The 15,895-nt window shown below is 47.1% G+C and overlaps 1 protein-coding gene across 1 annotated transcript in view; it reads right to left on the reverse strand.

Annotated features, from left to right (window-relative positions):
• Nucleotides 1-15,895, reverse strand: part of ZFAT (zinc finger and AT-hook domain containing) — a 188,165-nt gene that overhangs the window by 33,344 nt on the left and 138,926 nt on the right. The window contains 2 exon segments of the mRNA XM_025450143.3: nucleotides 1,967-2,085; nucleotides 10,730-10,868. Of these exon segments, the coding sequence (XP_025305928.3) occupies nucleotides 1,967-2,085; nucleotides 10,730-10,868 (258 nt within the window).

The following is a 15,895-nucleotide window of genomic DNA, read 5'->3' on the forward strand; positions in this document are numbered from 1 at the left end:
TGGATACAGAAACGCACAAGAAATTCTAATAGATATTGCTAAATTCCCCTTCAGAGAAGAAGTAACATTCTGTATTCCCACCCCCAATGCATGAGAGTGTATTTCTCCCTCAGCCTCTCTGACAGAGAGGATGTCAAATTTTGGATTCTAATGGGAAAGAAACTCTTGCTCTCCCTAGTTTCCATTCACATGTGCTACGAGTCAGATTGATCATGTTCTCAGATATTCAAAGTCATCTGCATTTCTTTGTCTACGACCCTTTCTTATTTCTTGCCCCTTTTCATCCTGGGTTGTTGATCACTATTTTTACAAGACTTTTGTAACGTCAACAGACTCATCCTTCTTCTAAGGTATGACCACAAGTATTTTTGTCTTTAGTTTCTTTAACTTGTTCATGAGTTCTTTTCCATTAAGACTTTTAACATTTTTTTTTTCTTGTAGTCAATTGTTCTCAATCTTTCTCCTTTACTGAATCTGGATTCTCAGTCCTAGTTAGGCAAGCTCTCCACACTCTATTTTATAAATGAATTCATTCACTTGGATTTTTCTTCCAGTATTACTGAAATGTCACCGTTTTTACATTTAAATCCCTGAGCTTTTCTGCTCTTGCCTCTCTCTATATATACAAGCTATTTGTTATTTTATGTTTATGTTTCAACCTGATGCTTATCACGCTAGCAGTTTTTCATTGCTTCTTTTGGATTTTCCAAAAATAGAATCCTGCCATCTTCAGAGAGATACCTTATTTCTTCCCTTCCAATTCTTAATGTCACTATTTACTCTGCCTTGTCTGACACACTGGCTGACGCCTCCCAAGCGATGTTCAAGAGCAGAGCTCCTGGGGCAACCTCATCTTGCTGCTGATCAACAAGTTACCCTCCGGGGTTCCGTCACCAAGTAAGATGCTGGTGGGGCCGAGACGCAGGGATGTGTTTTTCTACCTTAAGGACATATTCATCCAGCTGTACTTTACTGACTGCGTTTGATCAGCAGACACTTAAATATGTCAAGTGCTTTTTTCTGAACGTGTGAAGATAATCACTTCATTTTTTTCCCCAGTTCTACGATGATAGATTATACTAAAATATTCCCTCCCACTGAACTGCATTCTGGAATTATCCTCACACTGTCATGATGTTTTACTTTTTCCACGTGCTGTTGGATTTTTTTCAAAGCCCTGACTCTTAATCACCGTGTGCTCTAATGCTTCAGAAAGTCCTCGGATAAGAGGTTCTCATTTGGGGATGATTTGGACTCCCAGAGACATCAGCAATGTCCATGACATTTTCGGTTGTCGCAACTGGGGATGCCACTGGCAGCTGAGGGGTGGAGGTCAATGATGCTACTAAACATCCTAAACATCACTAAAAATGCACAGAATAATGCCTACAACAAACAATTATCATGTCGAACACTGTAATGTCAGCAATGCTGAGTCTGGGAAACCCCGCCTGCAGTTAGTCCATGGTGGTGACGCTTGATACCTGAAAAGATAGACGGCTACTGGCTTTGATCACATCGAGTGTTTCCAGCCAAGGGACTGGTTCTAACACCCAAGGGTAAAACAGACAGAAGGTGGGAACCTGTGCCTTCAGCAGGATAGGAGGGCCTAGAACCAGAAGATGGAACCCCTCCTAGTCTGCCTGGCGAGGACTCACAACATACTCACTGCCTGGCATCCTTCCCTCAGAGGCAAAAGTTGAAACTCTGGGCTGGGGAATCACAGAAGTGACAACGCTGGTGAGACCAATACAGACATTCTCAATTTGACTCAAGGTAGGAATTGGCAGGCATGGTCCTGGTCTCATCCCTCAGACAGGAGATAGGCTTTGAAAAGACTTCCTAGCTTCCGGACCAGAAAACCCAAGCCTCTGGGGAACCACTGTCTGTGTCCTGGACCTGGACCCACCTGGTCTGTCATTTGTACCTGGAAATGTCAAGATCAATACCATATTCAAAAAGTTACCTCCCATTTGGGATCGCCTTCATTCTCCACCAACTTCAGGCCATGCTTGTTCTTCAAGTGTCTGTTGAACTCCCACTTGGTGCCGTATACAAAGCTGCACACGGGACACTTCAAACCACCTGAGGGCACAGAGGGAAAAGGAGACTACATGGCACATAAATCGATAAAAATAAATAAAGACACAAACTAAATCCCACCTCTCACATCCCTCCAATGGCTTCCCATCAGACCCAGAATAAACTCCCAGCTCCTTGCTGTGGTTTGCATGACCTTACTGTCACCCCTGTGACCCTGTCTCCCCCCCAACACCTTTCTGAGACCAATACAGACATTCTCAATTTGACTCAAGGTAGGAATTGGCAGGCATGGTCCTGGTCTCAGGACTCCTTTCTCCGCCTCTGGCACTGACCACACTCATCCCCTTCTCTGCACGCTGGGCGCTGCAGGGGATCCTGCTGGCAGCCTTTCTGCTGCCTGAGTCTCGTCTCTGTCAGAGCTGCTGTGCTCTCCTGCGACCTCCTGGGGGGTCTGAGATTTATTTCTCACTCACTGGGGCACGAAGGAGGGAGGAGAGGAATTCTGTGCTGATGATGAGGCTGTCTCGACAAACTGGATAATAAACAGGCAAATTTCATGGGGATGCACAACAAGTATGCAAGTGTGATGTGTGTGATCTCCTGAATCAGTTTCAAGTCGGCACACTGCTCTGTAGTTGGGGTTTCCTGTCACCCGAGGTGCTGAGTGGCTCCCCAAACAGTTATGAGCAAAAAAGGAAGCCGATCCAGAAGGCCAGCAGTACATCCCCGTGCACCTTCTGCTTACTGCTTTACAGCCTCCCCATGCTGGGAGGGTGCAGGAGAGTAGCACGCAGGTCCAGAGACAGGGGACGGAATTGTGAACTTCCAGAACATTCCGCAGTGGAGGCAGCTCAAACAGATGCTTATTTTCTGAAACTTACACACTCTGAGCTCTTTTTTTAAGCCAAACCAAATGGGCTTCTTCTTTCCCACCTAGATGATAATTAAACTTAGTTTTTAGCTTCCCTTGTTATCACTTATCCATCATCTAAAACGTATTTTCCTATGATCATCTTTTAAAACTCTCTAAGGTGTGAGAACCTCTGCCTTCTCCTTTGGTTCAACTGACGTAGCTCCTCCTATAAAGACTAAAAAGAGGCAGCAAACAAAAGCGACCTAAATGAAATTAAACACTCCTTCTGGGGCACTCTTTAACGGAAACTAATTTAGGGAGGAAAACATCCTTATATTATGTTTAAATTAAAACTAATATGATAATGCCCCACATTAATTAAAACTTCAACCTTTGCCACATTGCCTTTAATTAAGGAACACCACTTTGGAAATATGTAGTCGAGACTAAATGCAGAAATATGCCACTTAATTGACATCAAAGCTGAGAGAAATTAATTTCTAGTTCAATTCATCACATTCTTAGGCAATGAACAATAAAGGTCATGGGAAGACTTGGTGCACTTACTTGCAGCACTGATATTATAAAGTACACACCATAAAAACCACAAACCCCCAAATCAGTTTCCTCAGAAGGCATGATGAACCAGGCAAAAACAAAGAACTTTAGGAACAATTTTAAAAATCGATTATGGCACCTTTTGGTCTTTTTGGAACGCAATGTGTTCTGGAAGAATTTTAGGCATTAAAATATCTTTGCCCCTTTGTGGTGGTGACCTTATTAAAAATTAAATTTCATTTCCAATACCGGTAAGTCCTGGAGTGACATAGAACACTGGGTTGGGCAATCAGATACCTGAATCTGGCACTTGCTCATGTGACCCAGGAGCCATTTCCTATAACTCTAAAGTCTGTTTTCTCTGAAGTGAAATGTTAAAGCTTGTGTCTTTAAAAAAAGGCACTCTCCAGGGGCACCTGGGTGATTCAGTTGGTTAAGCATCTTCCCTTGGTTCACATCATAATCCCAGGGTCCTGAGATCAAGCCCTACATTGGGTTCCCTGCTCAGTGGGGAGCCTGTTTCTCCCCTCTCCCTCTGCTGTTCCCCTTGTCTGTCCTCTCTCTCTCTCTGTCTCTCTCTCTGTCAAATAAATAAGTAAAATCTTAAAAAAAGGAGGAGGGCACTCCAGTAGGCAGAATAATGGACCCCCAAAGATATTCACATCATGGAGAAGAGGGAACCTCATGCACTATTGATGGGAATGTAAACTGGTGCAGCCACTATGGAAACTGGTACGGAGGTTCCTCAAAAAATTAAAATTACACCCGTCATATGATATAGCCATCAGCCCTGTTGGGTTGACATCGAATGAAAATGAAAAAACAGAATTCCAAAGCAGTATCTGTACTCCTATGTTCATTGCAGTGTGATTCACAACCGCAATGATAGGGAAACAACCTAAGTGTCTACCAATAGATGAATGGATAAAGAAGAGACGTGGTGTGTGTACACACACAGGAATATTAGTGAACCACAAGAAGGAAGGAAATCCTGCCATTTTCAACAACATGGATGGAACCAGATGGCATTATGCTAAGTGAAGTAAGTCAGGCAGAGAAGACAAGTAAGTGCATGGTATCTCTTATATGGGAAATCCAAAAAAAAAAAAAAAATGTCAAACTCCTAGAAACAGAGTAGACAAATGGTTGCCAGGAGCTGGGGGACAGGAAACAGGGAGAGTTTGTAAAGAATACACACTTGTGGTTATAGAATGAATATGGTTGGAGGGTCTAACGGGAAACATGGTGACAATCACTGATAATTGAAGTTTGCTAGGAGAGTAGAACTTAAACGTTCTCAACAACAGTGAAAGGATTAACCTGTGAGGTGACAATGTGTTAGCTGATGAGAGGAGGAGAATCCTAAAGATCTTACAGCTTTGTGAATGATGCCTGGGTAACACCGAAAAAAAAAAAAAAATCTGTGGAGACCTACTTGTAAAGAGACTGGGCTCTATCGTCACTGTGACCCTACATTAAATAGGTGGGGATCCTGGCCCCCAGGAGCCGGCCGTCTGGAATGGAATGTGCATGGATAAACAACAAAGACAGTATGTGAGATTTTTATTATAATGGAAAGTAAATAAACATAGAAAAAGGGGGATAAAGGATATTCACATCCTTATTCCTGCCACATGGGAGTGTTACCTCGCATGGCAAGATGGGACTTTGCAGTTGTGATTCATCGAGGATCCTGAGACGGGGAGATTATTCTGGATTATCCAGGCAGGACTAAGGTAATCACAAGGGTCCTTACAAAGAGGAGGGAGAGGGGAGGTCATGGAGTAGCAACAGGAGGAAGCCTCTACAGCCTCTGCTGGCCAGGAGGACGGGTAGGAGGGGCACCAGGCACGGTGTGTGGGCAGCCTCGGGAAGCTGGGCAAGGCAGGAGAACCCACTGTCCCTGGAGACTTCGGAAATTCAGACTTGTTAGCAAACTTGACTTTAGCCTGTGAGGCCTACCTTGGACGTCTGACCTTCAGAACCGTAAGATAATGAATTTGTGTCATTTTAAAACCACCATCAAGTCTGAGGTAATTTGTTACAGCTGCAGTGAGAGGCTAAGACAGGCACTAAACAGTAAGTGGAACAAATGGCCTCAATGATCAAAGGAAAGTGGATACAGAGCAATTGAGAGACAATACTAAGTAGGAAAATGTGGAACTGGACTTTGTGAACATTCTCACTTCTTAATTCAGTGCCTGTTCGGGACCCAAGCAGAGCCCCAACTCAGAACCAGGAAATGCACTCGGGATCGTAATCTGAATCCCTTGCAAGCAGCAGGTAGAGGGGCACGGCACGCTGTCAGACAGTATCTGAATCTCTCTCAAACCCCTGCCCTGCTTCCCAGAAGACTTCCCAGAAAAACAGTGTAAGGAAAAAGAGCAAAAGAGAAATGAAGTGTATTTTCTTATTAGTCAGGTTGGCATCCCAACCCTCAGGGAGGACCACCTGGGAAGCAAGAGCTTGGGCAAGTCTCCACCATCCTCCTGCTCCCTTCATACACTCCCCAAAATCTTGGCATCTGGCATCCTCTGGACCACAGGGAAGCACTGAAGCGGGGCAGGTCCCAGAGTTAGCCTTGGTCAGATGAGCAACTAGACCAGGAGACAAAGAAATAAGAAAAAGTCAACAGCACCCTGTGTGTGTGACCTTTTGACACAGCATCACGTGACCACCAGCAAATGCAAACCAACTGCTGCCCCAGAAGAGGACCATACTGCTTCCTCCTTTTCCTCCTCTTTAGCAAGTGCAAGCTTGAGACCAATGTCAAGGGGCGTCAGCCCAGCAGCAGTAGGAATCCAGACTCTGAATCCAGAGCTGGGTGTGGCTCGGCACCTGCTCTCACTGCCGCCTGGGCTGATCATCCCTCCTCACTTTACACAGGAACCATGATGCCGACCTCACAGGGCCTCTGTGAGAGACAAATTAACACATAACGTAACAACCAATAACATGCGTGATGACTTCACGTTACTGGCATCATCTGCCAGTAATGTATGGAATCTGGGCCCTAAGAAGAACAATTTTAAAATTCAAATGTCCCAGAATCAAATAAATGACTTTTGTGTTACCGGAAAGTTTCTGGATTTTCTTCTATGCTATTTTCCCTGAATTTGGTGTGAAAAACTAAGACATGGAAATGCATCCAAGGTGCACCCGTGCACACATTTACATTTTTCCCATGTAGTAGTGCAGAACAACGCCAAGATTTTAGCAGATGCCACAAATGAAGGCTGCTCCTCTCACTGCTTCCCATCCCGACCACTACCCCTGCCTCAAGGGCCCTCTAACAGTGGGGCCTGGGAGAAGGGTCAGCACTAAGGAGAAGCTGCGAATTCTCCTCCTGTGAGCAAAGTGGGGACTGTTGGGAGGAACGCACATGTCCTGTTAGAGTCAGAATATGGAGCCTTGGAGGAGCTCCCCAGGCCTCGTCCCTAGCCCACACAGTACAAGTGATAAATGCCACCATATCCCAGTGTCCCGCACAATGCTGGGCACACGAGGAGCTCAAGAGATACACGGTGAAGAGGAAACGTGGGAATACATTGATGGTAAATTTGGGTCATTTATGAAGTGCTACGTGTTGGGCACAATCTGGGACCCTAGAGAATCATAACTAATCTCCAGAGCTGTTGGGCAAGTGTGAGCCCCTCCTCTTTGAAGATGTGTAACACCAACGTTCAGAGAAGTTAAGTAAGTCATCCCAGGGCCACTGTGCTGAGACATCCCGGCACCAGGTCCATCTGACTCCTGTCTGTGTGCTCACGCCAATAATCTGGAGTGACTTGCAGGACCACTTTGAGGTCACTGGAAAATGAGCAGCCTGTGAAGTCCCATCTCTATCCTGCTGTGAGCTCAGGAACGAGCTAATGATTTGTGAGGCTTAGCGCCAAAGGATCTCATGCCTCTCAACCTGTGATCTAGGGAACCGGCTCTTGAGCTAGCTTAATCAGGCATATTTCAAGAGGAAAAATGGGCAGGCCCGCTGCAGCAATCCGACATGAAAATGTGTGTTTGTGCGGGAAAATGTCTCCAATCCATATTAATGAACAAGTAAGTAATGGGCTAAGAAAATTAGCAAGAGATTGTCTAATCTGCCTTCAAATGATCAGAAGGACATCAAATATACACGGGGAATAAAACATTTACATAGCATTCAGCACACGTCTAATTACCAAAAAGCACCAGAGTTCTCAGAGAACTGGTGCATCCGGAAGGGGCCCAGCAGACACATTGCTGACAGCGTCACCCCAGAGCCCTGAGGACCAGAGGTGGGCTGGAGCTGGCTTTAACCTGCTCACAAGCTGGCTGTGTACACCGCTTCCAGTCCCCAGCACACTAGTAGCTGAAAACTGGCCACAGGAGAGAGATGCACACACAGACATTGGCAAATGCTGCCAATCATGTTCCCCTCTCCCTGGCCCTGGGAGGTCAACATTTACAAACACTTCCAGCGGGTGCCCTGAGCAGCTGCCATCCCAGGAGGTTTCTGAAGTCCACTGAAAATAACCCGAACTCCATGGAGACCACCAGGGTACCTTCCCCCAGAAACTGTACAAGGAACAGAAACATCTCGGCCCTTTAGGCCCCCTTCCCTACTTCCTGCACGCCCCTTCCCTACGCAGACATCCCTCCCATATCCCTGAGCGCTGAGGACAGGAGAACCTCTGTCCACAACTGATGGCTCTGCCTGTGTCCTGGCACGATGCCACTTACACACGGTTGATGGACAAGGAGCCCGTGCACTCGGTGTAGGGAAGCTGTAGCAGCATTTGTGGACAAGACCTACATTTCGTTCATGGCTTGTTATTATGTTATTCTAACACATATTCCTCTATATCAAACCAGAAATTATAAATTTCCATGAAGATATTTTTTGATGAGTGAGTAGAAGAGAAACTCAAAACCAACGGTGGGGGGCAGGGGCGAATCACTTGAAATTAATCAAATGAAAGAAATCCACTGGCTCCCGAGGACCCAGCATTCCAAACACAGGGACTGTATCCATCTCATTTTTTTTGCCTCCATCCTCCTTCCTTCTCCCAGACAGAGGACCAGTGTGAGCTTCGTACTGTTGGGATTGCTGAGCTGTGTTCACACCCAACCAGCTACCTGATTTCAGACACTGTTCTCTCACCACAACACGATGGCGCAAGGTCTCTTATGAGCCAAGAGACATGTTGCTTCCTTACTCAATATGTCCCTTGGAGGGGGCTCTGGAAATATATACAGGTGTGTATACACACACACACACACACACACAGAAGAAAGATTAGAAATACCCCTGCAGAGAGGAAAGTTGAAAGCCAGGCCCTGCCAGGGAATGCCAGCTGATGACCGTCTTAGGAGGCTAAAAGAAAACAGGGCAGGCAACAGTTCGGCACCAGCACATTCTCTGCGAGGCAATGATGAAAGTTTGCAAGCGGAGAGCAGTGATAAGACCATCCATCAGCCCCACATCTGTCCCAACAGCCACAGTAGAGGTCTATTTCCTGCCAATCCAACCCGACAGTGTGAAGAATGTTAAAAGGAATGTCTAGGCTGCTTCTCCAGCAATCTACTGTGACTCTAAGGCAATCCATTCTCTCCTCTGTGGTTCCTGATGGGGGTCATCAAAGATGATGCAATGGCTCTAGAGATCTTAGATGTTTTCAGGAGGGCAAAAAAAAGAAAAAAAAAGAATGAAAAAGTTTTGAGTGCCACTCGGTGGTCTCTCCTTTGACCCCGTCTGCCATCACGTGAGGTGACGGCTAGCAGCTCTGTTCTTAGGTGAGGGCCCTGAGCTGGAGAGGCTGTGGAACTTGCCCAAATACACAGCTAAAGGAGGGGGGCACGTGAGGCCCCCACGGCACCATCCTGGTCTGCAGCTCCACAAAACGGTCATTAAAACACAAGGCACACGCCCCCTTGCTACCCCAGAGGAATGGCTCTAAAATCACCAAGTTTTTAGGCTGTTACCTGTTTCCATACATCAGCCCTGTCACCCAAAGTGCAGAAGGATTCAATCAATTCATTTGTTTTATATTAAGATGCATTTCATGGCGATTCCAACGAGCAGAGCACCAGCAGCTGCTGCAGAGTAACCGGCCCACATCCATGCTTAGTGGGGGCAGATTTCTAAAACCGTCTTTGGTTTCAAAGAGTCACAGCACTCAGGAAGTAGTAAAAACTGCTGTACTGTATGGGGCTATCGTTTTTTTAGTGAAACGTAGATATAAATACAACGGCACTTCTCTGGCAACAGCACATGAGCTAAACCTTCTCAAATGGGAATATGTAATCATTTACTGAAAAAAGCAGCAAAAAATATCTCTCGTACATTTCAAAAATATTAGCGGCTTTCATCCATTTTTTTTTGAGAGAGAAGGGGAAGGGGCAGAGGGGGAGAGAGAGAGACTTTTTTATTTTTAAGATTTTATTTATTTATTCATGAGAGAGAGAGAGAGAGAGAGGCAGAGACACAGGCAGAAGGAGAAGCAGGCTCCATGCAGGGAGCCTGATGTGGGACTGGATCCTGGGACTCCAGGATCACGCCCTGGGCCAAAGGCAGGCACTAAACCGCTGGGCCACCCAGGGATCCCCTAGAGAGAGAGACTCTTAAGCCAGCTCCACGCTCAGCACAGGCCCCGCGTGGGGTTTGACCTTATGACCCTGAGATCATGACCTGAGCTGAAATCAAGGAGTCAGATGCCCAACTGACTGAGCCACCCAGGCGCCCCTCATCCATTCTCTTCAGTTTAAATGTTCTAAATGGTTTATCCTTTTCAGGATGAGTAAGTAATCTGAGCATTCTATAAATATTTTTGGATCACTGAAAGAAGCTCACCTATAAATACATTTACCGTAACATTATTTATAGTAGTTGCAATAAAAGAACACTCTGGAAACCGGGCAATGTCCAACAAGGAGCGTGGCTAACTAAAATGGGGTACTGCCACCTGGGGCTAGATCACAAAAAGCCCCGGGGAGTTATAATGAGGGAGACTGTGTGCTAAAAGAAAACAGAATGTTCATGTTAGCCACGAACTTTCACATATGAAGGAAAGGTAGAGAGAGATGAAGAACAGAAGGCAATGCTGGACGTTGGGGGGGGCAGTGGCAAAATCTGTGGGTAAATGATGACTTTCCATATTTCAGATGTAATGCCGATACACTGCAGTGGGGATGGGGGAGGTGGAGCCAGTGATGATGACGGAGAATTAACCAAATGCCCAGGCCTCAGGACTGGGCCGCGGAAGACGTCCCAGCCCCCCCGAGGGGCACGCTGCCTACCTTGCTGGATGAGCGCGTCGGCTGCCAACTCCCCGGTGCCCACGTTGGCGTACTCCTCGTTGGGGTGCTTCCTGTTGTAGTGCCGCTTCAGAGAGCCGGATATGTTACAGGAGTAATGGCAGTGGGCACAGCGGAAAGGCTGCAGGGACAAGGCGGAGGGGTTAGGGGAGCCCCCAGGAAGCGGACGAGGCGCCACTCACCCCGAAGTCCTCCTCCACTGCTCTCCCACCCCAGGGGCGACTGACATCCCCAAAGCCTGTGATGAGCAGGCTGCCCCCTGGGGGATGCGCTCCAGAGGGGAACAGGGGGGTGAATGTAACCTTGGGATGCTGAGTCCTGCCTCTGCGGGGAGCACGCAAGTGACGCACAGGGAGCACCCAAGTGACCGTGCGAGGTGCCCCCAGCGTAGGAAGGGCCTCTGCTCAGTTGGGCTACTTTCATTTCTTATGTGTCTGCTCCAGAATGTACAGTTCTTGTGCAAGAAAATATAACACAAAAGCAATACGGTAACTTCTCATTTTCCTTTTTCTTTTGCTCAAGCGAATGTCTTTCAAAGTAGCTCCCCTCACAATTAATCCCCTGAGGTGCTTGCTTCTTTAACAAAACCATTTCTTCCACAGTATTTGCCTGCAAGCACGTGCATATACACAAGCATCCACCCACTGCTGCTCTCCAGTAGGGAAATCCACCTGGTAAATCTATTTCCAACCCCTTACCTGGGCAGGACAAGCACTTTCAAGGATGCAATGGGTTACGCAGCCTTGCTGCCACCACGCATTGCTTTGGGGGGCTGAGAATGAGTGGTAGGGAACAAAGGGGGCCTGCTGAGGCCCCTGGGGGACCCAGTGAGACCTGGCCATCAGGTGAGGGACGGATGGCCATCTGGATCACTGTCACGTCCCATGCCCTGACTCCCACTCAGGACAGCATCAGTATCCCTCCAGACCATGTGCTCTACAACTGTCCAGCAGCGTGCTACAGGAACCCCAGGGGTGCAGTCAAGGCCCATGTGGGGGAACATGAGCAGCTTGCTTGCTAGCCTGCAGCAATGGAGTGATGGAGCCGCCCACTGTGGTAGCACCTCTGGGTACAGTACAGGGGATTCGGATGGGACAACAGGAAATGCTGGCCTTCTCCAAGGTTCTGTCCTCAGGCCTGTGTGTTGTGCTGCTGTGGTTCCAAGGATCATTTTGACAGCTTGATATATATCCAGTTGTGACCTCTCCCAAACCACTAATAGGAATTTTCAACTATCTTCCAGGTACCTCTACAGGGATGCTCTGTAGGCACCTTGAGATACATGTACACAATTTCAGACTCACTATTTTCCTGCAAAATCAGTTCATGACCCAAAGGCAGGAAACCTGAAACATCGTCCTAGACTTCTCCTCTTACTATTCAACTAATTAGTGAGTCGCGTCCAGGCTTCCTCAGAAACCTCTCCAGAATTCACCTGGCTCCCTCTTTGTCACACCAACACACAGAAAGGTGCCAGTCTGGCCTATAAAGGAAATAACGTTACTCCCAGGAGGGCTGTTCTCAGACAGACACAAGGAAGTCAATCCTGTGAGAAGGCCTGAAACGTTCCCCACAGACTCCACCGTACACAGGCCACCCTCTGGTCACGGGACGCTCTGTGACACGCTACATGTGCTACACGTGGCCCTCCGTGTAAGAGAACCCTGTGGCTCAGCCCACAAGGATTTATTAAACAAGAGGACTTGGAACAAAGGCAAAAATTAACTGGGCTCTCTCATCTATGTACTGAGCAGAGAACAAGAGGTCATATGTGATTATTTGCAAAGTCAAAATAGAAGCTAAAACATTTTCAAGTGCTTTTGTCTCCTAATTAGGCAAATATTATGAAATTATTTTTGGAACATTACCATTTACAAAGGAAATCAAAAAGGACCACTGAAAATGCTCCAATGCCAGCACTGAGTAGTCGGTGGGCATGACAGGCGGGGGGGGGCAACCACAGTGAGACATAGTCCTCTACAGCCAATCTCATCTTCCCTGGGACCGCGCAGATTAACGGCCTCCTGAGAAGTTTCAACTCTTGTATTCCCATGCCCGCTCCTCGGGAGAATTGCTAATGATGAGAAAAACTGCTAAAACGTGAGATGGACCAAAAAAAAAAAAAATGTGCAAGTGAGTCCAACTGTGACAGACTGACCACCCATTTCTACCCAAATCTTCAATTCTTAAAGCTGGAAGAGACATTTCCAAAGATTGCCCAATCTTCACTTCATGAGGACACATTCTCCTACAGCCTTGGACAGCCCGTGATCATAGCCTTCGGTAGATGCAGGGGGGTCACAGCAGCACCCCCTCCAACCCCTGCTCCCTATAACCAGGGTTCAGAGAGACACACAACTCTGCCTCGGGCTCAGTGTGATCTCTTGGAGAAATCTCTGACCACCGAGCTTGTTTAGGATCTTCTCCCTGTAACTAACTGTGCTCACCGAGCCACATGTGGGCCTTTCCAACAAAACAAGCTCAGACCTGTGAGGAAGTGCCGCCACCTTTGAGCAGGGAATTCTGCTGGGGCCGTCGCAGGGATGGGGACAGAGGCAAAGGAGAGAGCAGATGCCATTTCTACGCCACTGGCCAAAGTCTGGCTGCATTATTGATATTACCAAGTCTTGAGATGCATTTATGAAGCATGCACCTACCACCATCCTACTGCCAGAACAGTGCTCTCACCCTGGGCATACAGTGATGAATGAGAGAGAGAAAGAGAGAGAGAGAGAGAGAGAGAGAGAGAGAGAGATCTGTGATTCTCTGAATCCACACAAGTTTGGGGGCACAGATGTCAACTGCAGAGATGCGATGCTATCTAGGCAAACTAAATCAGAAACCTTGTCAGATGCTTGCAGATAGCAAATGACCTTAGATCTTCAAAGAGAAGTTACTTATTGAGAGTTTTCAGGTCAGAATCTGCCCAAAAGTCAGGAGGAAGATACAAGCAGCTACAAGAGCAGAGTTCACATGAAACAAAACATTCCAAGTTCTTACCGTGGCCAAAAAATAAAATGAATCACCTACGAGGCACGCCTGCTTTTCAGTGTTACCCTGGAGTTCTTAAGAAATGCAATCAAACATGATATTTATGACTGTTTTAGTTAACATACGCTGAGGGGGACAGAGGCCAGGTGGTTCTCAGGTGTTTTATGTGGAATAACTCCTGTAAGTCTCACAACCACCTACTATGATACATATGAACGTTATCTCCATCTTACAGATGAGGAGACTGTGGTGCACAGCGGTTAAGGAAGTCACCAAGAGTGTCACAGTTTCCCAGCCTGACTGGTTGGCTGGCACTGGATTTTGGGATCCAGGCCCAGTCAGCAATAAAGAGATGATCTGATCTCCTGTTTGCCAATATTTCCTAAACAACTATCTCCCCCCGGGTGCTCCATCAGGAGAGGCACAGCATGGTATTCTTGGATTTCCTGGACATAATGCAGCCCAGCTCTAACCACCAGCCCAGATCTAACCACCAGCTTCTAAAACTGAGAGGCACCACGGTGGGCTGGGAGAAATGTGGCCAGTTCCTGGGCAGGGAATGCTGGGGCTTGAGAAGACAGCGGGAGACAGCCAGCCACCACATCACCGTGGGACATGCCAGCAAGGTGGCTTTAGGAGACACGTGTCTCCACCAGGTGTCTTCACACTTAGAATTACTACCCTGCAAGTTATGGAGGGTGTTGACCCCACCATTAATCAGTGGGGACGCCGCAGCCAAGTCATCAAAACCCCTTGCTTTTGATTCCACATCTGTGAAATGGGAAAACAAACTTCCCTTGCCTACCTGACAGTTTAAATGAGATGCCAAGAAAGAGAGTACAAGTCTGTTGTGAGAAATAAGACATATCAGGCTTACGACTGCTGTACTTAATCAAGTTGTACATTCACATTTGTTCCTGTCTTCCTCAGAAGTCCCTCCTGTGGGGTGTCACCCCGACTTCCCTCCTCCCTCCTAGAGAAGCCTCCCTCTTCGTGCAGCCTGTGACCTTCTCAAGGAGCCTGCTCATGGAGGGATGTCTGCAGGCCTGAGGCTGGAGGCTGGCCCCCCACCACAAGCATCTAATAAATGTTGACTGTTATTATCGCTGTGATCATTTTCAGAGTTGGATATTATAGCAGAAAATGGCAGAAAAAAAATCAGAAAATTAACCATAAAAAGCAAATACTATCAACAAGAAAAAAACAATCTCCCCAGGATTTACAAAGAACAAAAGTGTTAGTCATGCAGGCCAAGAAGAAAAACTGAAGAGATGGTTACATTTTTGGTTTCTGGGGCCGGGGTGCACAAGGCAAGGGTGCTGAAATCCCTCTGCTTCCCTCTTGGGGATGGCACAAACCAGGGGCACCAGGTCGAGAGCAGGCCAAAGGGAAGCTCCGTAAAGGTAGTACTCAGCGCTGACCCACCTATTCTAAGCACAGCCTCAAATCCTAGATCCCCAAAGCATGAGTCAGGGGATGATAATAAAGAATCTCCCCGCCCCACTTAAAACAATGCATCTCCTTTACTCTGAAAGACGACGACACAGATGTTTCACGGATTTCAGCCAAATTTAATGAGTTCAACATTTCCTTTATCCTCAAGTTACCAAAATTACCTGTGCATTGTCTTGTAGCTCCTAAGAGAGGAAATGTTCACTAGATAAGCTCCCGGGCTATTCCCTCTACCTTTACCGTGGAAACCTTCTCGAAGTCCCAGGAAGACGGGAGATCCCCTCTCCTCTACCGTCTGCCCCCCACCACCAGCATCTGGTAAAACCTGGGGTGCTAATCCTGCTCCAGTGCGACTGTTCCCTGCCTATCCTCCTCCCTGCAGCTGAGGCCCTTTGAGAGCAGAATTCACACCAGACAGGATCATCTGTGGCTGCACCGAGCCAGAGCAGGGCCTGGCACAGTCGGCACCCCACTACACTTGGGAAGCCAAATAAGAAAGATAATCACCTTCCTCATTCTGTGAGAGTGAGGTTAGTCCAGCAAGCCTGCCTGACAGTAATAAAAACTAAAACTCTGGGTAAAACTTTTTTCTAATGATATTAAACTTAAGAACACTTTTTTTTTTTTAATTTGTTTGAGAGAGAGAGAGGAGAGAGAGAGAGAGAGAGAGAGAGAATGCTCAATGAGGAGGGGCAGAAGGAGAGA

This window comes from Canis lupus, chromosome 13, assembly GCF_003254725.2.
Source record: "Canis lupus dingo isolate Sandy chromosome 13, ASM325472v2, whole genome shotgun sequence".
Lineage (NCBI taxonomy): Eukaryota > Metazoa > Chordata > Mammalia > Carnivora > Canidae > Canis > Canis lupus.